This window comes from Hemiscyllium ocellatum, unplaced genomic scaffold (assembly GCF_020745735.1).
Source record: "Hemiscyllium ocellatum isolate sHemOce1 unplaced genomic scaffold, sHemOce1.pat.X.cur. scaffold_924_pat_ctg1, whole genome shotgun sequence".
Taxonomy (NCBI): Eukaryota; Metazoa; Chordata; class Chondrichthyes; order Orectolobiformes; family Hemiscylliidae; genus Hemiscyllium; species Hemiscyllium ocellatum.
The window spans coordinates 117,479-140,262 of NW_026869311.1; the positions used below are offsets into that span (position 1 = coordinate 117,479).

General features: G+C 42.9%; 3 protein-coding genes across 3 annotated transcripts; 1 reads left to right on the plus strand and 2 right to left on the minus strand.

Moving 5' to 3' along the window:
* Nucleotides 1-4,053: 4,053 nt before the first annotated feature.
* LOC132814796 (ferritin heavy chain A-like) lies at nucleotides 4,054-6,030 on the minus strand. The gene is made up of 4 exons (XM_060823583.1): nucleotides 5,929-6,030; nucleotides 5,148-5,294; nucleotides 4,887-5,012; nucleotides 4,054-4,209 (listed from the first exon to the last, which is right to left on the minus strand). The coding sequence occupies exons 1-4, from the start codon at nucleotides 6,028-6,030 to the stop codon at nucleotides 4,054-4,056; spliced, it is 531 nt and encodes a 176-aa protein (XP_060679566.1).
* A 2,557-nt stretch (nucleotides 6,031-8,587) lies between these two features.
* On the minus strand, nucleotides 8,588-13,370 carry LOC132814802 (ferritin, heavy subunit-like). The gene is made up of 4 exons (XM_060823590.1): nucleotides 13,269-13,370; nucleotides 11,733-11,879; nucleotides 10,028-10,153; nucleotides 8,588-8,740 (listed from the first exon to the last, which is right to left on the minus strand). Exons 1-4 carry the CDS (start codon nucleotides 13,368-13,370, stop codon nucleotides 8,588-8,590), a joined length of 528 nt encoding a protein of 175 aa, XP_060679573.1.
* A 7,303-nt stretch (nucleotides 13,371-20,673) lies between these two features.
* Nucleotides 20,674-22,236, plus strand: LOC132814797 (ferritin, higher subunit-like). The gene is made up of 4 exons (XM_060823584.1): nucleotides 20,674-20,775; nucleotides 21,356-21,502; nucleotides 21,648-21,812; nucleotides 22,084-22,236. Exons 1-4 carry the CDS (start codon nucleotides 20,674-20,676, stop codon nucleotides 22,234-22,236), a joined length of 567 nt encoding a protein of 188 aa, XP_060679567.1.
* The last annotated feature ends 548 nt before the right edge of the window (nucleotides 22,237-22,784 follow it).

The window sequence follows — 22,784 nt, forward strand, 5'->3', positions numbered from 1 at the left end:
AGTTCCCTTATCTTTCTCACATTTCATTAAATGTCTACGATCTAATTCCCTCTGGAGAGTTCTTATTGAATATACTTCCAACATCCTTCCAGGCTCTGCATTTCCGATCATAATGACTCATTGTTTAAGATGAATTCTCTTCATCTCTACCTCTGCTTCCTTTCTTTCACATTACTGTTTCTCTGAGATCACATGTTAATAGCTGATTTTTAAACAGAAGTGTTTCAGTCCATGAGCAGGTGTTCCAAGGGATTAGCTCCAACTTAGATGGGATGCCTGTGATATTTGCATTAGTTTCTGTGTTGACTTTGGTGTTCAGCATGTGTTTGTCAATTTTCTTTGGATATGCAATGTTATAAGCTTCTAGTCCATAAAGTGGAATCTATTGCCCTCCAGAACACATCCCTCTAAGAGTTTTTGATTTCCCACCTGAACTTCCCGTGGGAACATTGAACATTACAACGCAGTACAGATCCTTCAGCCCTCGATGTTGCGCCAACCTATGGAACCAATTTGAAGCCCATCTATCCTATCACTCTTCCATTTTCAGCCATATGTTTATTGAATGATCATTTAAATGCCCTTAAAGTTGGCGAGTCTACTACTGTTACAGGCAGTGCGTTCCATGTCTCAACTACTCTCTGAGTAAAGAAACTACCTCTGACTTCTGTCCCACATCCATCGCCCCTCAATTTAAAGCTATGTCCCCTCGTACTAGTCATCACCATCCAAGGGAAAAGACTCTCACTGTCCACTCTATATCTAACTCTCTGGTTATTTTATATAGAACATAGAACAGTACAGCACAGAACAGGCCCTTCAGCCCACGATGTTGTGCCGACCACTGATCCTCATGTATGCACTGTCAAATTTCTGTGACCATATGCATGTCCAGCAGTCTCTTAAACGTCCCCAATGACCTTGCTTCCACAACTGCTGCTGGCAACGCATTCCATGCTCTCACAATTCTCTGTGTGAAGAACCCACCTCTGACATCCCCTCTATACTTCTCTCCGACCAGCTTAAAACTATGATCCCTCAATTAAGTCACCACTCAACCTTCTCTCTCTAATGAAAACAGCCAGATATCCCTCAGCCTTTCCTCATAAGACCTTCCCTCCATACTAGGCAACATCCTAGCAAATCTCCTCTGAACCCTTTCCAAAGCTTCCACATACTTCCCATAATGCAGTGACCAGAACTGTATGCAATACTCTAAATGTGGCCACACCAGAGTTTTATACAGCTGCAGCATGACCTCATGGCTCCAAAATTTAATCCTTCTGCCAATAAAAGCTAATACACACAATCCTATCAACCTGGTGGCAACTTTCAGGGATCTATGTACATGGATACCGAGATCTCTCTGCTCATCTACACTACAAGAATCTTACCATTAGCCCAGTACTCTGCATTCCTGTTACTCCTTCCAAAGTGAATCACCTCACACTTTTCCACATTAAACTCCATTTGCCACCTCTCAGCCCAGCTCTGCAGCTTATCTATGTCCCTCTGTAACCTACAACATCCTTCTGCACTGTCCACAACACCACCAACCTTAGTGTCATCCACAAATGTAGTATGTATATCCATTTATCACCAGTACACAGTAAATCTTTTTACAAACATTCATCTCAAGTGCTGAAAGGATCATGTAAAAAACTTAGATAAAAAAAACTATCTTTTTATGATTATATTAATTTTATTCAAGTAGGACTAGTTTAGTTTGGGAACATGGTCAGTGTGGAATAGTAGGATCGAAGGGTCTGTTTCCTTGCTGTTTGACTCTATAAGTGTTTGACTTTGTCCACACAGTGAGTCACATTCACAATATGAAAACAAGGCTCTCGCACTCTGAAACATCAACCTGGTCAGTCTGACTGCTAACCTCACATATGAATTTATGCTTATGCAGCTCTCTGACAAACAGCCTCTTGTGTTGCATATTCCTTAGTTCATTTGTGTCTTATTCTAGCCTTTGCTTGCTTCTCTGGAATCAAATTTCTTGCCTGATGTCCATTTATACAATGAGACTTGCAAAGATCATGGATCTCAGGGCAGCTTTGCAATGTTAACAGACAAACCATGGTTACGCACAGCTTGCTTTGTCAGCATCCAGCTTGGAAGTATTGTCAACCACATCTAGTCATTGATCAGCTACAATGGCTTCATACTTCCTGCCGTCTTTAAGCAGAGTATTGATGTCATGACCTTTCTATTTTTCTGAAGTCTTTTTAAGAATGGTTCAAAAGTTACGACTAGCTCCATTCTTCTTTCAGAAAGCCTACCCACCATAAAAACCATCCTTTCCCCTGTCTCAGACAGTCCCACAAACTGGACAATTGATTTTGTGTGACAGTGGCCTGTTAAAATATCCAGATTGTGAATTTTAAAGTTTACTTCTCCATTGAGTTTTTTTTCTGCATGTCCCACAGTTTAGTAGGATCACATTAATCTTCTAAAGAATATTCAGATGTTGAATCTGTGCAACCCCTTGTCCCCAGTGGTCTTAATTTTCACTGCTTGGTGATCTGGCTGTATGACAGCCAGCTCTAAAAGGTGGAGCTCCATTTTATTTAGAATATGGAAATTCAGAAAGGATGTCTGTGACCTCCAACTCACACTAAGTAGATTAGGATAACGTTTTTGATGCTATCACTTTAAAATGCTACTTATAGCCTGTTAGGCTGTGTTGGGGGAAAAGCAATCCCTACTCAAAAGGTTTTGGTAAAAATCAAGATACTGCTATTAGTGCAGTTTGATGTAAACGTAACATTTGAAATACTTAGTCTTGTGGAAACTTTCTCCCATGATATTCAAGCTGGAATGCTGCTTTTCTTTCTTCCAACAATAAAGCACATGGCTTTTGCTTGATCAGTAAATACCTAATGGTTTACTTTGTTGTTTGTAACTGAAAGTTTCAACTTTTAGAACCTTTGACAGCATGGCCCCTTGGGTGGAGGCACATCACGGTTAATCATGTGTGAATACACCAATAATTCATGTAAACCTGATCAAGTGCTTAAACCAAAAGACTGACAATTTGGGAGCTATCCCGATCACTAATCATTACAACAGCTAATAAGTACATGATCTGGAAACTGTGGCTCTTCACTACTTTCCTCAGTTTGGGGGGTGGGGAAGAATATAAGAAAAAAGTAAATAATTGAGGAGAATTTATTGGGTCTAGAAGTATCTGTGGGGAAAAAAGTTAGCCTACATTCTGTCCAAGATGCTGCAGCTCTTCAGAGCTGCTCCCCCAAGGTGCTACAAACCTGTTGCATTTCATTTGCATCAAGATCAGATTTCCAGTATTTCACTTGCCCAGAGAGCAGTAGGATATTTGGATTAATGACCTGTCTCAAGGCATTCCACTCCTAATTCCATGTTCAATTTTAGATGTCGCACCCAAAAGAGATACAATTATTGTCTCTGTGGGCAGGAGATGCTGAAAGATTCAAGGCACTGTTCCTTCTGCAATTCTTAACCATGAATATCTGGGGAATTGATATTGATGCAAGAAAAATATTCAGGATCAAGGGCAACAGTCCAGGTTTTGATCTCAGATCCAATCCAGTCAGCATTAGCCCAAATGTTTTTTGGGATTTTTTTTTTAAAAAAGCCAACACTAGTTAACAGCTCAACAGGTTGATTTGAAAGCACTAGCTTTCTGAGTGCTACTCCATCAGGTGATTGTGGAGATTTTTGGGGGTTGGGGCAGGGAGTGATCTGGCTGCTCACCATTCAGGTGGAAATTTTAGTCCAAAGAAAAAAAAATGCACTGAACAGTTTACATGGGTGACATAACATTCTATGATTGCAACATAGAAAAATGCCAAAGAGAGAGTTGAGTATTTTTAAAATTTTTGCAGCAAACTCATGATAAAACTGAAGTAGCCCAGTGTACTTACTTGTCTTGTGTTTAAGAACAGGCACCCATTTAACACCATCTTGTCTATTGAGCAGTTTATTTAATGTTGAGCTGTCATTAACATCAAGCCAAATCTGTCATTACAGGACAATTTCAACTACACAAGCTAAGTACTAAACAGTTCAGTCACTCTCCCCCAGGGTGAGCCTGTCAAACAGGTACTCTCCCAGGCCATTCTCAGGGGCTCCCAGTCTCTTCAGGTTGGTGATGTGATCTCCCAGCTTCTTGATCATCTTCACTTGCTCATCCAAGTAGTGCCTCTCCAGGAAGTCACACAGCTGGGGGAAAAAAAAAGCAAAGAAGTTTCCTTAACAGTAAGAATCCCATTCTTTGGTACATAATCAAGTGATGCCACAGAACTAAGAGGTCAGTGCCCTAACATAACCCTGAAATATCAGTTAGCAGTAGGGTTCAAGAATTACATGACTTATTCACAGTATCCAAAGACAGCATTTATATTCAATGCCACTACTGGGGGTGGGGGTGGGGTCTTGCAATTTGCCCAGTGACACAGCAAGTCACTGCTAAGCAATGGAATAGCACCTGCCCAAAAAGTGTTCAATTGAACAAGGTCAGGAAGTTTAGAATAATTTAAGTGAGTTGAAATTAGAAATCTTGCAATTTGATTGGACTGCACATGCAACTTCCAACTGTTTTTGAAAAGGGGTCTGAAAGACCAATTCTGAAGGTTTTGCTTTAGTTTTGAATGGCTAGTTAACATTAGAAAAGGCACCAGCATGACCTGTAAGGAACAAATGCTCTTTTGTCAATGCTTCAGAGCATGACAAAAAACACCACATTTGTCCACATTGGTCATAGGCCAATGCAACAGATTCTGACAGAGCCAACCATATCAGGAGTTAGGGAGGGGATCTATGCAGACTCTACCAGAGATCTTTTACAACTGCAAAGAAACAAAAAACACAAGTCAACAATCATAGCAGAAGGAACTCACATGAGGGTCCGTGTGATCAGAGGAGAGTTTGTGCAGATCCAGCAGACTCTGGTTCACATCCTTCTCCATCTGCAGAGCTCTCTGCATTGCCTCCAGACCATTGCCCCACTCATCCTGCTCTGGCTTCTGAAGGGGGGGAAAAACAGATGCTTCAATGAATTAGCATGTCATAATAGTTACAACATAGTTACAATCATTTGTTTCAAACATTTAGTGCCACAAGTCTAATTGATGCTAGTTAGAAGTAAAATTAAATCCAACCTTGACATCCTGCAGGAGGACTCTACCTCCACGTTTATTCTGGAATTCCATCAGTTTCTCAGCATGTTCCCGTTCCTCATGGGACTGCTCCTTGAAGAACTCAGCAAAGTGACGCAGGGCAACATCATCCCGGTCAAAGTAAGAGGACTGCAAGTCAGAGAATAGACAAGGAGAGAGTCAGAATAGACAAATTTCCATGATCCATTCTTTTCCCAAGCCTGCGCAAAATGCTGATCCATTGAAAGCACAAGGAGAAAAAAAGCCACAACATTTGAAAACAAAAATCAGGATTATTGGTAGAACTTCAGGGTAACAATTATGTTTAAAGATTAAGACAGTGAAAGGTTTTCCACTAGCTGCTAGAGTTTAACAAGTCACCCAGTTAAATTAAGAACTAGGGATACTAGAAACCAATATTAAAAATTAGTATGTCTAGCAGCATGTCATATAAGTTATATTCAATTGAAAGATATTTGATTTTCCAATCCAAAGGATTTGATTGGATAGAGCTAAGTATTAACAATACTCATGACTATTTACAACATCACATTTGCCTTAATTAGAAAGCTCCATAAGAGGAGTATTATTTTTAGATTTGAACTGGTCAGGAAAGGGGGCAGCTATTTTCAAGTAACAATAAACTTATTTTTAAAATATTCACCATACCACATTTAGGGAAAGCTATTGAAATGCATTTAATGAGCCGACTCATATTGAGAGGTGTTCTAACTACTCAATTGAATTTAAGGCTGACTTTATTCTATCAGTAGCCAAGCCTCACCATGGAGAGGTAAACATAGGAGGAATAGAGCTCCAGGTTGATCTGCTTGTTAACAGCAGCCTCACAGTCCTTGTGGTAGTTCTGACACACTTGGGAGGCCATCTTCACTACTTCTGCACACTATCACCTAAACAACTCTAGAACTGAGCCTCTCTCCCACAAAATCTTGTATTTATCCTCCTGGGACATCTTGCACTCTACCAGAGAGATGTATCATCAACATTGATTGGCTATCAGGGATCATCACTAGGAATTGCTTATCAATCCATGCACCAATGAACAAAGGAGAGGGGATTGTGTGGTTGGGGCTGAAACCCAGATCCAATCACAGATTTGGACTGCAGAGAAATTTGGGAAATTAGATCTGATGATATCATTGAAGTTTTCATAATCTGCAAAGATCTCAATGTTTAATACCCTGGAACTACAACTTTCAATTTAATGAAAACATATTACTTTTGCTGGGGCAGCTTTTCATAACCTGGTCATGTTTGTTACTTGTGAGGAGTTGAGAAGCTGACACAATACTCAAAGTAATGAAGCTATCTTGAATTCAAGTTGAATTTGCAAATCAGGTATTGGATAGAGAAATGGAAATGTGAGACTGAGAGGGAATGAATGTGACTGTAGCCAGTGTCACCCACAGACTCATTCCACATTGGCTGCAGTGGGGTTAGGGACAGGCTCAATGGAGCAGCTGGTCTTTTCCTGCCCGTCTGTATTGTTTGTTCGATGAGTCCTTTTCCATTGACATTCAATGTGGCTGAGGAATATTTTCTAATTGATCTGTTCAGAGATTTTATTGTATACCTCTGGAGCAGATGAGCCTTGAGCCGGTGCCTCCTATCTCTAATGTCAGAACATTACCACTGTCCTACAAAAGCTTCTTTGTGGTCACAAAGGATCATATGCAAACTGATAGGCATCACGTAATCACTCAGTTTCCAAGAGAAATGTTGATTGAGACCTGAATTTACTGTGACTGGGGGGAAAATGATTGGTCTTATCTACAAGAACTCAGAATTCAGTATTTACCTTTAGGGACAGTGATAAGAATTGCCATTTTGTGTTGGAGGATTTTGATAGTAACCTCCTTGTAAGATGCAAAATTAATACTAATCTCCTTGGCCTTCACAGCATTTCTTAAGCAAGTTCCTGAAGTGAATGGTTAAACATTGGATAGTTCCAGTTGTAAAAAAGATGAAAACATTGACAGCATGAAGGAAAATGGTGATCCGGTAGAGTGGAGGACAAATTAATGTGTGATGACACTCCATGTAAACATTACAGTTTGTTATGTTGGGGTTTTGTTAATGGAGAGAACGACTGTAAAGTGAGTTAACTTGAGTTTGATAGCTTTTAACTCCCCTTCAAAGCTACTGCTTGAGATTTAATTAGGAGTTTTAAAGAAACAACTTTACAATCAATTTTCAACACAGATTTCCACTTGGCTCTTTCAAGAATAAAATGTGCCAGTCAAGGAAGCTTAATAGAACACTGGCCTCAAATCTTCTTGCTAAAAGGTTGTTATACAAAACCCTGATTATACCCTCCACCCCCCTTGGAGCAGTGAACAGATCTGGGTATCATAACTTGAATAGATTGACATTGGAAGAGAGTGTAGGCTTACAAGAATGGCACTGGAATGTCAGGTGTTGATTTATGGAAGGGAGATTATACAATCCCTCCTTGTTTTCCCCAAGTATTTACATGGGATAGGTGGTAATCTGAAGTCAGATCACAGGAAAGACAAAACAAATTATTTCAATTTGTAATCCCTGGGTTGTTGATTCTAGAACGAGTGCTATTGTCTGAGAATTAGTACCACTGTTCAGTAGAGTGGTTAGGAAACACTTCTGCAGCAAGTCAAGCTGGAGATTTTGTAAACTTTTCCACTAAGAAATTGTTTTGTTAATTTTGGACTTGTTAAAAGAAAAATGTGGAAGACATATGGAGCTAGGCCATAGATCAGCTTGAAGTGGTAGACTAGGCTCAAATGACTGCATGGGCCTACATGTAAAGAACTCCAAGCCCCAGGTGATTCTATAAACTACTCTGCACAGGATTTCATGAATATTATAATCAGAGGGATCCACCATTCTATGAAGGGTCATAACCTGAAACATTAGAGAAAAATCAGCCAGATGCTATTAGCCCAGCTTTTAGAGCTGCATCTGTTTGTACTGCAAGGGTATTTCACTCTAGCACTATTCTTTCGTGAGAATGCTAACACTCCTGGCTTCACTAGGTCAGTTTCTCATTGACTGAGGAGAATTTCAGCAGCTTGTTTTCAAGCAGCTAGTGTTTCCTAAACCCACTACCATCTAAGACTGGAATCTGTCCCATGCCCTCTAGGAGAAAGGCACTACACAAATTCAAGTTGGTGAATTGCAATTGGATTAAGTAACCTTCTGCAATGCAATTAAGCAAACTAGGACTTTGTTATGTCATAACCATATCTTGATGTGTTCACTTAAAGTGAATATCTTCACTTTGGTGTTGAAAGAGAATTAGCAGCTATTGAAAACAAAATCCAGTCTTTGAAAGTTTTATTGAGTTAGTGATCAGAACACTTGAATCCCAGGTCTCCCAGCTCTACATCTCAGCATGTTTTAAACATCTAGAAAAACATTAAGCTCACTCCCTGCAGTCAGTTCAGTCACTCTTCCCCCAGGGTGAGCCTGTCAAACAGGTACTCTCCCAGGCCATTCTCAGGGGCTCCCAGTCTCTTCAGGTTGGTGATGTGATCTCCCAGCTTCTTGATCATCTTCACTTGCTCATCCAAGTAGTGCCTCTCCAGGAAGTCACACAGCTGGAAGGCAAAAAAAAGAAGAAGTTCTAACCAGGCCAAACCCTCACCTCGTCAAGGAGGCAGCTGAGATCCTAACTCATTTTAAAGGCAATGTGAGGTGTTGTTCTAGATGTAATTCAATTGGTCAAATACCAGTCTAGAAGCAAGAGACTGGATAGTTAAAATACAGTGTGAAAGTAGTTAGTTTCTAACTCTTGGAAGCTAGATTTAGTTACTAAATAGTCGCAGCCCATAACACCCTTGACAAAGAAATTCAGTAAAATTCTCAACTCTAGCAGCAGAAAGCAGCCCAGATTAGCTATATAATAAAAACAACTTCCACATCCAGCTTAGAGGCCCTAGCAGTAACTGGTACTGAAAAACCAAACTAAAACCTAGTTCAATGGGAGCTCAACCCCATCAATTCAGGCAGCTTTTAGTGTTTAACTTCAAAATTTACTTTGACTTTCAGCACCTTCTTAGAGTAGAAAGAGAAACAATACAGTGCAGAACAGGCCCTTTGGCCCTTGATGTTTTGCCAACCTGTGAACTACTCACCTCATCCCCCTACACTATCCCAAAGTCATCCATGTGCTTATCTAAGGATTGTTTAAATCTCCCTGATGTGGCAGAGTTGACTACCTTAGCAGGTAGGACATTCTACATCCTTACCACTGTCTGCCTAAAGAACTTGCCTCTGATGTGGTCTTAAATTTGTCACCCCTCAATTTGTAGTTATGCCCCTTGTACAAGCTGGCATCATCCTAGGAAAAATATTTCACTATCTACCCCATCTAATCCTGATGATCTTGTATGTCTCTATCAAGGACAGACTGCTGAGCAATCAGGACAATACTAAAATCCATGTATTATCCAAACTGACAAGCTGAAAGAACTTCAGATGCTTAAAAAGCAGCAAAAAAAATCAGAACATTCACTGGAACCCAATACATTAACACTGCTTTCTCTTCAGATGCTGCCAGGCCTGAGTTCCCATTTGTGTTTTATCTATTTTAAAAAAAAATAGAAGTGTCCAAAACAATTTTTAAAATGGCAAGAGTTGACTGGAGTTTAAACACTAATGGCATTGACAGGCAAAGACTACCTTTAGTCAAGAGACTAACAGATATTGAAAACATCCTGTACAGCAGGATCTTAGAATTAAGGATCAGGACAACTGTTCCCTCCCATCCCTTCAGGGGATTGGTGCGTTGGGGAATTCCATGCTCAAAAAAAAGGATCTCAGATTGTGAAGTGTTGTGTACCAGAAAATTTACTTACAAGCTCATTAAAACATTGCTAACTCACATGAGGGTCCGTGTGGCCAGAGGAGAGTTTGTGCAGATCCAGCAGACTCTGGTTCACATCCTTCTCCATCTGCAGAGCTCTCTGCATTGCCTCCAGACCATTGCCCCACTCATCCTGCTCTGGCTTCTGGAGGGAGAGAAGAGGCAGATGCTTCAAATGGATTGAACAAACATGGAGAAACAGGGGCACAAGACAAAGCCATGTCACCAGGAATCATGGTTAAAAAAAATCACAACACAAGTTTATAGTCCAACAGGTTTAATTGGAAGCACTAGCTTTCAGAGCAACCCTCCATCAGGTGATAATGGAGGATTCGATCCTAACAATTTATAGCAAAAACAGATGTAACTGAAATTATATTGAGAACTTGATTGCTGTTAGGCCTTTCATCTGTTAGATGAGCGAGTTTCACTTGCGTAAATCACAACTTTAAAAAATTGCATTCTTGGGTCAGCTGTTAATGGTGATAGCTAGACAATATGTTGAAGGTGTTAGCCCCCATGTTCAGATAGATTCTAATCTAGAAAGAGATAAGTTTTACATAAATTTATGCAGTTTTGAGCTCAGTTCTACATGAATGCATGCAGTTTTTGAGCAAAGTACAATGTAACCCTGCAAGTACAAATTTGCCCCACAAAATATAAGTGTGTGCACGTGGATCGTTGTGTGTCTATCAGTCTGGGTTGGGGGTTGAGTGAGAGAGAGAAAGTGTGTGGTGAGTGCAGAGTGTCTTAAGTCGATGAGAGGGTGCATGTGGGAGTGTGTAAGGGTGTGTATGTGTGTAGGAGTGCCTGAGAGAGAGCATGTAGGAATATCTGAGATTGTGTTTTGTGCAATGGTACATAGACAGTCCCCACAGACATTGTGGGAGTGAATTTGTACTTGCAGGGTTAAATTGTACTTTGCTCAAAAACTGCATGCATTTATGTAGAACTGAGCTCAAAACTGCATAAATTTATGTAAAACTTTGTTATCTCACTTTAGATTAGAATCTAATCTAAACATGGCCTAGACAGAACACAGGGAACTAACACCTTCAACATATTGAAAGAGCTATCACCATTGTTAACAGCTAACCTGAGAATGAAACTTAAAGGTATTATGGTTTACACATGATAGTAGTGAAACTAACAAGTTTAACAGGCAATTTTTCAAGGTTATAATTTCAGTTACATCACACTGTAAATTCTATGTTAGGATTGAGCACTATCACCTGATGAAGGAGCATCACTCCAAAAGCAAGTGTGCTTCCAATTAAATTGGTTGGACTATAACCTGGTGTTGAGAGATTTTTAAACTTTGTACACCCAGTATCTCCAAATCATGACCAGGAATCAGATTTTAGAAGTTACACCAGGCCAGCCAGCCCATTGACCTGGCTGTAGTCTATGGCAGAAACATCAAATGGAGCTTAATTCAATTGTAGAACACCAAAGTGGTTCTTTGCTATTGTTCAAAAGAAATGGAATATTAAGATCAGGTGGGAGGACTGTCCCAGGATTTGACCCTCATGACTTCCTCAACTCAGTCTGAGGGGAAGTTTTAGAAAAGCAATCAATTTGGTCCCCTCCCACAGGGAGAAGCACCTTTCAATTTTAACCCAGTTAGTGACATCAGCAACTGAGTACATACAGGTAACTCATTAAATAAGTGCTTAGAGGAGACTTAACCCACAAACCAAACTACTCATTCCATCGAACCCAACCTTGATATCCTGCAGGAGGACCCTGCCTCCACGTTTATTCTGGAATTCCATCAGTTTCTCAGCGTGTTCCTGTTCCTCATGGGACTGCTCCTTGAAGAACTCAGCAAAGTGATGCAGGGCAACATCATCCCGGTCAAAGTAAGAGAACTGGGGGAGAAGAGAGAAATAGAACTCAATTGCACCTAAGTTTAAGAATGCAATAAAATTTTAAGATTCTAGAGCTGTCCAAATAGATCCCACTAGTTTAAAGTAGGAATTTCAGTCTCAGTATTATGACTAGCATGCATTGATTTTGCACACCCACCTAGCTCTTAGCTTTTCAAGGGTGTTCACTTCCAATGAAGTTCACAAGGACTGTCAATGATCAAAGGTTGCAATTACACATACAGATTAAAATTGCAGATGGCCAAGTAGTCAGTGTTTTTCAGGAGTGATTAGATTACTTAGTGTGGAAATAGGCCCATCAGCCCGACAAGTCCACACCAACCCTCCAAAGAGGGACCCACCCAGACCCATTCCCCTACATTTACCCCTTCACCTAATACTACGGGCAACTTAGCATGGCCAATTCACCTAACCTGCACATCTTTGGACAGTGGGAGGAAACCAGAGCACCCAGAGGAAGCCCATGCAGACATAGGGAGACTGTGCAAACTCCATACAGAGTTGCCTGAGGTGGGAATTGAACCCAGGTCCCTGGCATTGAGGCAGCGGTGCTAGCCACTGTACCACCCTTAAAAGTGGGTGTAGATTCTGTCCACTCAGCATTGTAATGTTCATCAACTCATGATAAAGCAGGGGTGAGTAGAAAAGAAACCCTTTTGAGTTAGTTGGAGGATGAAAGGCACTGCCTATAGATTGTGCAGGCAGCATGGAGGGGTTTGATGTTACAGATAAAAGTGGTGGGGGGGGGGGGGGTATGTAAAAGCAGGGCATTGTTACTTAATACTAGGAGTGGCAATGGCTGAATGGTGTGATTACTGGACTGTTAATCAAGCAACCCAGGCAGTGTCCTAGGGACCCAGTTCAAATCCTGCCATGGCAGATGGAGAAATACAATTCAAATTTGGAAACAAAAGTCTAACAATGAAACATTAGTTTACCAAATTGACAGTGGGCAGGAAAACTAATGTCCTGCAGGGAAGGAAACTTTCATCTAGTCTTTCCTGCATGTGACTCCAAACCAACTACAACATGGTTAGCTCAATTACTCTAAGCAACAGGGGTGGGCAATAAGTGCTTGCTTAGCCAAAAAGGCACTATCTAAAGAATAAAAAGCAAACAGGCATGATACATGAATAACTTCCTTCTGGATGAAGGATACTGTATTAATCCTTTCATTACTAGGGCACTTAGGTTAAGAGCAGCCTATAATTTCCTCTTCATTAGTAATAGAGGAATGTGCTTCATTAAGAGAACACAGACAGACTTAGTTTGAAATCTTGCTGTTGGGCTTTGAGATTAACTTAAAACTATTTAATTGGAGTAAGGAAACCCCCAACATTTTCAGGACATTCACAGGAACACCACACTCACCATGGAGAGGTAAACATAGGAGGAATAGAGCTCCAGGCTGATCTGCTTGTTAATAGCATCCTCACAGTCCTTGTGATAGTTCTGACACACTTGGGAAGCCATTTCTACTAGAACACAGCTTTCTAACTCCTAACTCATACACTTGGGTCAAAGTCACTAGCCCCGCCTTTTATAGCAAGATTGCCATTTCAGCTGGTCATTGACCACTCCCAGTAACCAATCAGAGCTCCATACTCATCAAAAGGCACCAATCACAAGATGCAATGGACATCTTGGACCAGAAAACATTTTTTGGTGATGGATTCTGATTGGATGATTATTCTGACTGCCTGCTTCTCTTCCGAAACTTTGCAGTTGCTTGGATAGTCCTGGATAGAAGCTGCATTCACCAATAAACCTATCACCAACTGTGGCCTGTATATACTGTATCTGGGATTTGGAATGTCTTGCATCAATATTATGTTCCTGACTTTACAGGGAAAGTACCCTTTTTGTTATAATGGCAATTTATCCTCATCCTTAAAAATCACACATCACCAGGTTATAGTCCAACAGGTTTATTTGGAAATATAAGCTTTTGGAACATCGCTCCTTCATCAGGTACCGAGTGGGGCAGGATCATAGGACACAGTCATACAACTGATGCTGTGTATTGAACAAGCCTAGGTTGCTATTAAGTCATTAATCACTTCGAATAGGGATGCAGGTTTCAAATTAATTAATATGTAAATCCCAGAATTTATTTCAAGTCACAGTCCTGAGACAACTTAGACAACTTTTATCAGTATTTAAAAAAGTGACATCACAGCTCAAACAATGCATTAAAGGTGTGAGGTTAGAATCTGTCTGTAACCCAACCTTGAGTCAGACTGCTTCTATTTCCAAAGCAGGAATTTATAAAATGTCCTCATATTGTCATCTTATTAGTTGATTGGATGAACCCAAAGGGATATTTCACTACAGTCCCACACTGGTCTTGGTCATTTGATACATGGAAAATCTACAGGACTTTCCCATAGTTCAGCTTCTAGTCTTGGCCATCTCCTGACCCAGGCACAGCAGAATTGTGGGGACCGGTTAGCCCAGCTGCCTAAGTTCCATTCTGCAGCTTTGGCTGTGCTGAAGTGTCCCTGATCATGGGCCATACAATACATTGAACACTTGGGATTCCTGTGATTAATGTGCACAGCACAGACTGGACTGCAGGCTGGCAAGAGGGAGGGAAATCATCCTTTGATAGCTCTTTAATGCTGGTTTAATTATTAGTGTGTCATGTTTCTATTGCTCACCACCCACTAAAAAATAGGCACTTAGTGGTTCACCAAAAGAAATCTGATTGCAGCTTGAACATGGGGAGGGGTGACGTAGTGGTAATGTCACTGGGCCAGAGCCAGTCTATAACAAGGAGGCTTTTGGGCAATTATTTGTTTGAAATTAATGTGCAGCGGTGTGGGGATAAAAAGAGGAGATTGGCACCAGGTGATGTTTAGCTCGAGAAGCTGAAAGGCCTACTCCTGCTCCCAGTTCTTACATTCTAATGTTCAAATTGGCGGGATGGGAGTGTGTCTGGCTAGGCCATCTGAAGTTGCCCTTGAAACGTTGGTGGTGATCTGTCTCCTTGAACCACTGTAGCCCCTGTGGTACAGCCACAATGCTGTTGGGGAAGGGGTTACAGGATTTTGACCTGGTGACAATGTTAAAATGGTGATACCATTCTAAGTCGGGCAAGTAAGTGACTTGGAAAGGAACTTGTCAATGGTGGTGGATCAAAGTGTACCCCGCCCTTCAATGATGTTGAGGTTGTGGATCTGGAAGGTGCTGTCAATAGAGCCTTGATGAGTTGCTGCAGTGCATCTTGGAGAATGGTATCCTCTGCCGCTAATGTGTAACCAAAGGAGTGAATATTCACATTGGGGGATGGCAAACCTTAGTGCTGCCTAAGTTTTGAGCTGCTAGATTTCAGCATAATGTAAATACCATACCACAAGATGAAGTGCAGTGGTCACTCTGACCAACTGTGTCATGAGGATCTGGATTTCTGTCAGGTAGCTTGGTAATGATAAGGTTTTTCTCTTGTGTTGATTCCTGCGCCATCTACTGTGACCCAATCTGGCACATGAAACGCTTGTGCTATGGAAATACTCAATGATAGATATTGAGGTTCTCCACCAAGAGTGCATTCTGTTCCTTTCCTACCCCCAGTTTTTCTTCTAAGTGATGTTCAACCTGGTGGACTCATCAGCTATAGGTGGTAGTCAACAGGAGATATCCTTGCCCAAGTTTGATCCAATGACATTGGACTGCACTGAGGACTCTCAGGGTCACTCGGTTCTGACTCTGTGTCATTGTGTTGCCCCTTCTGGTAAGTCTGGTCACTGGACAGGACATAGCCAGGGCTAGAGGTAGAATCATAGAATCCCTACAGTGTGAAAGCAAGCCATTTATTCCTCACTGACCCCCAAGGAAAATCCCACCCAGACCCACCTCCCTATCCTATCCCTGTGACACTGCATTTCCCATGGCCAATCCACCTAGCCTACACATCCCTGGACTCTATGGGACAATTTCCCATGGTCAATTAGCCTAACCTGCATATCCTTGGACTGTGGGAGGAAACCCAAGCAGACACAAGGAGAATATGTAAACTCCACACAGAGAATCACTCGAGGGTGGAATCAAACCCAGATCCCTGGCAGTGTGAGGCAGCAGTGCGAACCACTGAGAGGGTGATGGAAGAGTCAAGGAAATTGACTGAAAGACATGAGAATGACGATTTCAGGCCATTTCTTATCCAGTCTGTGGGACAACTCTCCCAAATTTGGTACAACTCGCCAAACATTAATGAAGAGAACGCGGCTGGACTGGCTGTGCCATTTTAATGCCTGCTTCGATGCCCAGTTTGATGCTGGGTAGTTTGTCTGGTTTTGTTCCTGTTTAAGTTTCACACAGCAGCTTGATTGAGCTGCATACCTTGTCAGACCATGTCAGAGCTGAAAATGTGTTGCTGGAAAAGTGCAGCCCTTCCTGAAGAAGGGCTCATGCCCGAAACGTTGATTCTCCTGCTCTTTGGATGCTGCCTGACCTGCTGCGCTTTTCCAGCAACACATTTTCAGCTCTGATCTCCAGCATCTGCAGTCCACACTTTCTCCTCGAAGACCATGTCAGAGGGCAGCTCAAAGTCTGAAATTACACTGATAGGTTAAAAAAAGATATTGCTGATTCCTTTCTCAAGTTTGTATTTCTCAGCGGCCTTGGTGGGTTTTGAACTCATCTCAGCAGTCCTTTGTCCAAGCTGCTGCATTACTAATCCAAGCAATTAAACCACAGTGATGGGTTGATTCAGCTGATTGGCTATGGCTGTCAGCCCTTCCCACCTCTTCTCCTTTGTTCATTGGTGTCTGGATTCAAGAATGAATCTGATTGGACATTGGAGATTGTCACTCATCCTTGGTACTGCCTGTCCCTAGTTGAGTGCAGGGTGTCCCAGGAGGAAAAATACAAGAGCTTGTGGGGAGTGGTTTAGTTATCTAGGTGATAGTGAGTAGGAGTAGTAATGGTGACCTCCTAAGTGTGTCAGAACTATCACAAGGACTGTGAGGATGCTGTTAACAAGCAGATCAACCTGGAGCTTGATTCCTCCTATTTTTCACCCTGTTTGGTGTTTGGCTCAGAATATGTGTAGTTCCTGAGGACCAGAGGAAGGGATTCTGCTTGAGAGCTGCAGGTTTGATACTGGATTGTGCTGGTGGGAGAGAAACCATGGGGATCATGTTGTGAGTTGTCAGAGCTGCTGGAGACTATTGCTGGATTGTGATTGGACATTGGAGGATCATTTGGTTGTGCTGACCTGCTCTTGGTGGATCTTTATGCTGGCTTTGGCCTAATGCCAATTCAGGTACCAGCCAATCTCAGCTACGGCCTCAGCAGCTGCTTGCAGCCCTGGCCAGGTCATTTGCAACAGTCAGGGTGACTGAAGAAGGTGGAGGTGTTGATCGGATGGTGTTTGTGAAGAAGACTTTGCTGGAGTGCTGTGGGTTTGAAGCAGTGGATGTGTACAAGAAAGTGCTGTTAGGATGTTGTGGGTTCACTGCAGTGGATGTGTACTGCCTGCAGGCACTTGATCTTATCAGGACAGGTGTTGAGTTGAGTCATCAGAGCTAGTGGAGATCATTGCTGGATCATGATTGGATGTTGGAGGATTGTTTGGTTGTGCTGACCTGCTCTTGGTGAATCTTCATGCTGGCTTTGGCCTAATGCCAATTCAGGTACCAGCCAACCTCAAGATTTATGGCCTCAACAGCTGCCCGCAGCCCTGGACAGGGGGTTCGAAACAGTCAGGGTGACTGTGAAGAAGGTAGAGGGTCATACACCGGTCGATAGCATCTAAAGTGCTGTTGGGATGCTGTGGGTTTACTGCAGCGGATGTGTACTGCCTGCAGGATTCCCTTGGGGCATGCTTACTTTGATGTGCCTTTCAGAAGTGTGAAGCAGTGCGAGCAGCTCCTGAAGGTCTTCAAGGAGAAGGAAGGGGAGCCGCTATTCTCCATCTTGTTGGCAATCCCACTGTGTGTGCTTCCTGCACAGGAGTCGGGTTGTTACAATCCATATGTACAACCCCTATGTTCCAGCGGCTGATGTCCTGACCTTCCTGGGAAGGTATGTCCAAGTTGAAGGAAAAGCCACCAATGTGATCGACCCCTTTGGGATCTGGACCAGTAAGCGGCAGGTCAGGGTAACTCTGAGGGTTGACGATGGGAACATTCTCCACCCACCCTCTAGCTTCGCAATTGGAGGGAGCAGAGGCTACCTACCTGAAAATGCAGGGCAGCTGAAAGTGTGCTGAACCTGCAGGAAAGCAGGATGCGTGGTGGCAGATTGCAAGGTGACCATCTGCAGGAGTTGCAAACAGGAGGGTCACCTGACTAAGGACTGTCAGGAAGCAAAGAGCTGCAACCTGTGTGGAGAGGTGGGCCACATGTACAAGACCTGCCCAAGATGGGGGACCCACTCTAGCACAGATGGCTGGAGGTGGCAATGTGAGCCATGGACCAAAGACCAGCAAGGTCCACCCAGACAGCAGGGAAATGGAGTCTGGTGGCACCCAGAAAGAACAGGCTGGAGTGGAGGAGGCAGGAGACAGCAGCTGATCCTAGCTCTAGCTGGGCAGATGGAAGCAATGGAGGAGGAGGTAATAGAGAAGGCAGAGGAGTGGATCCCTGTTTTAAAAACAGGGAGAGAAAATCCTGCCAGGCCCCAAAGCCTCCCAGCAAAGGGGGAAAAGACAGCTGCATGAGGGAGACAGCCAGCGCATCGGATGGGGAAGACTGGCGCAAAGAAGGTCATCCCAGAGTGCTGTAGATAGAGGAGGGCATTTCCTCTGAACCAGGAAACAACAGACCCCCTGAAGTCTACCCTCCACCCAGTGAGAACCAGGGGGTACCCACTGCCCCACAACTACAGGGAACTGAAAGCTGTGATCCTCTGACAGTCCCATTGTCAGATGCAGAACTGGACGGTGCGGACCCTTGCCTTGGCTCTGACACCAGTGGGGTAAATGACCCCAGTGAGGAGCTGGATAGCTACCTCGGCCCAACGCAGGTCCAGCAGTTTGTGCTCACCATGGGGATGCAGACAGCTACCCCAGAGACAGGACAGTCAAATGGACAATGGTAACCCCATATACTGGGGGTTAAAGAAGGTTCCTTTGCTATCATATAACAGGGCACCCATTCACTAGGTGGGTTCTGCTGAAGCCACATCAAATCAATAAGACTGGATGGTTCATAAAGGGAACTGTAAAAAGGAAAACTGTGTAAATTTGATTTAAATCTGTTCTTTGTAATGTCTTAACATTACAATGTATATGTCTATGAATGACATGACAAATGACAGATTTATTTCTATGATTGAAAATATACTTTAAATAAGATGATCCTCATCTCCATCCTTGGTTGTCTCTGTAAACTTTGATCATTACAAACTTAAACCTATCTCAACCCATCCTTAACAGCCCCCTGCAAGAGAATTCCACCAATCCAGAAGGGATTGGGAGAAATTTCTCCTTATCTGTCTTCAACAGGTGATGTCTGTCTCTGAGGTGAGACACTCTGGTGCTGGACACTCTCTCTCAAGTGGAACCACCGTCTCTGCATCTATCCTGTCAACCTCATGAAGAAACATGTTACAGGTAATGTCTTTTCTCATTATTCTGACCCACTCAACTGCTCTTCATGAGCGAGTCCTTCCATAGGATCAGCCCAGTGAACCTTCTCTGGACTGCCTCCAACCCTTTTATAGATCAGGGGTCAAAACTGTTCCCAGTACTCCAACTGTGGTTTGGCACATGTCAAGTGTGGTGCTGGAAAAGCACAGCAGGTCAGGCAGCATCTGAGGAGCAGGAAAATCGATGTTTCCAGCATAAGCCCTTCAATCTGGCTTCGTCAAGCCCTTCAGCCTTTTGGGATTTTGCCCAAAACATCTATTCACCTGCTCCTCAGATGCTGCCTGGCCTGCTGTTTTTCTAGCACCACACTCTCTCCTCTGATCTCCAGCATCTGCAGTCCTCACTTTCTCCTGTGGTCTGACGAGAGCCTTGTGCAGTTATAGCAAGATGCTCCTCATTTTATACTCCATTCCCTTTGAAATACTTGCCACCAGTCCGTCTGATTTGCCTCTTACCTGCTGTACTTGAAGGCAGCCTATCACCAGTCTCCAGCGGCTACCTGGGTGTCCATTGAGTGGCCACGTGATGTCTATCAGTTGGACAAAGCCCCCACTGAATATTCATTGCACCTCAAATCCTTTTTGACCAGAACAGGTGTCAACACCCAGATACATTTTCTGTGCATGAGCATTGATTGTGTCTGTGTCTGTTGGTGGTATCTCTGCCCAGAGGCACCAGCCTGTCACATAACCAACAGTTCCAGATGTGAATCAGTCACTGTCTGGTGCACCTAAAACTAAATTTAATCCAAGGGAGCACATCTCATCACTTTCAGAACTGAACCCATTTGTAACAGAACCTGATGTCATTGTGTGAAACCTCAAACTGTCCCATTAAAGCAGAAGAACCAGTTTAGGTCAGATTGTTCAAATTCATTCTTATCCATCCATTGACAAACAAAGTTTGGAGTTTGTTCAGGATCTATTCATCTATAAGCAATGATCGCAAGATTGATTTCCCAAATCTCTGGCTCTGGGTTATGGCCCCTTGCCAAACCCCTCTTCCTTTGTTCATTGATGCTTATATTGCATGGTGATTCCTGATGGGTTATTAGGGATCATCAATCATTGGTGCTGCCACTCCCTGTTGGGTGCAGGATGTCCAAGGAGAATAAATAGAATGGTTTGTGGGTGAGAGGCTTAGTTCTAGAGTTCACTGTGATAGTGAGTGGGAATAGTGAAGATGGCCACCCAAGTGTGTCAGAACTACCACAAGGACTGTGAGGATGCTGTTAACAAGCAGATCAACCTGGAGCTCTATTCCTCCTATGTTTACCTCTCCATGGTGAGGCTGGTTCTCCTGGTCTCTGTTTGAAGAAGTTGGAGTTTCTCCAGTTTAATGAAATTGCTTTATGCCATACTCTATTCCTGGGAGGGAAACCATTGAGTGGTGAAGGATTTCTTGTTGAAGTTAACATTGAGCAATGCCTGCTCCTTGTAGTAGCTGTCTTCTGTGGGGGTTTAATGCTGGACTAGCTCAGCTACTTCCTATGTAACTAACCAACAACACAATCAGGTTAACTGGCCAGTAACTTGAAGCAGTGGTTATGATTAGGTGACCATAGCTGGTGCAATGTTGTATGAGTCCTCACTAATGTTTGTTGTCTTGAGCTGAAGATAGCAATGTGGGTCTCATGTAATTTTTCTTGGGTACTAGAATGTATAGTCAGGAACAATTTCCACAACAGAGAAACAGTGGTCAGTTTCTGACATTAAACTGTCTCCTTAATGCCTGTTCTCTTGGAGTCAGTTCCCATCAAATTTTAAATAACAACAATCTTAAGCTTGGCTTTTAACTTTTAAAATCATAATATGCAATTCTGTTTCAGATGTGAGTTGGCTTATTTGACTCTTTCCCCCTCCAGTTCTCTTACTTTGACCGGGATGATGTTGCCCTGTGTCACTTTGCTGAGTTCTTCAAGGAGCAGTCCCATGAGGAACAGGAACACGCTGAGAAACCGATGGCCTCCACGTTTATTCTGGAATGCGAAGTCCTCCTGCAGGATGTCAAGGTTGGATTAATTTAGTTTCTATTCTACTCGGTTAGAAATAACTTCACTTAATCTGGATTTGAGGTGGCTTAACACAATTGGTTTATTTGTGCCTTGTTACACCCTCTTCTTTCTTGTGACCACCTTTTGCTGAATTGGACTCCAGTTGAAAGAAAGTGACCACTTTGCCTTTCCTGCCCTCCAGAAGCCAGAGCAGGATGAGTGGGGCAATGGTCTGGAGGCAATGCAGAGGGCTCTGCAGATGGAGAAGGATGTGAACCAGAGTCTGCTGGATCTGCACAAACTCTCCTCTGGCCACACTGACCCTCATGTGAGTTCCTGATGTGTTTACATCTGGGCTCTGTCTTTAAATGGATAAGACACTTGGTCCTTTAGCCTCTGATTTCTATGTAAATGGTGGGGAGTGCAGTATGGGAGTGGACCATGCTTCTAGTGTAGCCCAGATCTGAGCACTTTCTAAAGGCTCTTCAGCAATCTGTCACATCACTTAACTGTCCACTCTCCATACTGAGGGGAATACCAGTCTTGGAGAAAAGTCAAGTTGATTTTGACATTAATCGGCTTCTCTCCTTGCTTTCCAGCTGTGTGACTTCCTGGAGAGGCACTACTTGGATGAGCAAGTGAAGATGATCAAGAAGCTGGGAGATCACATCACCAACCTGAAGAGACTGGGAGCCCCTGAGAATGGCCTGGGAGAGTACCTGTTTGACAGGCTCACCCTGGGGGAAGAGTGACTGAACTGACTGCAGGGAGCAAGACTTTGTTGTTTCATTTTTATGAATGAGATCTATTGAATCTGAAGATGTAGAAGTAGCTCACTGTCCTGGGATTGATGATGGAATGTACTGACTGTTTTTAAAAAAAAAACTGCTCATTGTTGGATTGGTTTTTGCTGACTAGGTCTAACTGTGTATATAGGTCTGTGCTTGGACTTGCTATCAGAGGATCTCTTGATCCAGATCAGTAATTAAATCCAGTCCAAATTACTTCATCTGACCCCAAATATGTGGGGTGGGTATAAGACCAAGTACAGAGCTGAGTTTATGGAGGAAATGTTTTATCTGCTACAGTGGGAGATGGGCACTACCAGGTTCTGATCTGCAAGAGGAGTTTTACAAACCTCTTCCTTGGAGACAAGTACAAGGACCAGTGCTGCTGTTAATAACTTTGCTAACACTATCTGACCATCACCAGTTAGACTAAAACCTCAGCTGTTTTGGTTTTACAAATCCACAACCAACTTCCCCACTCCCTGCATCCTAAATTAGAGCAAGTTTCACAG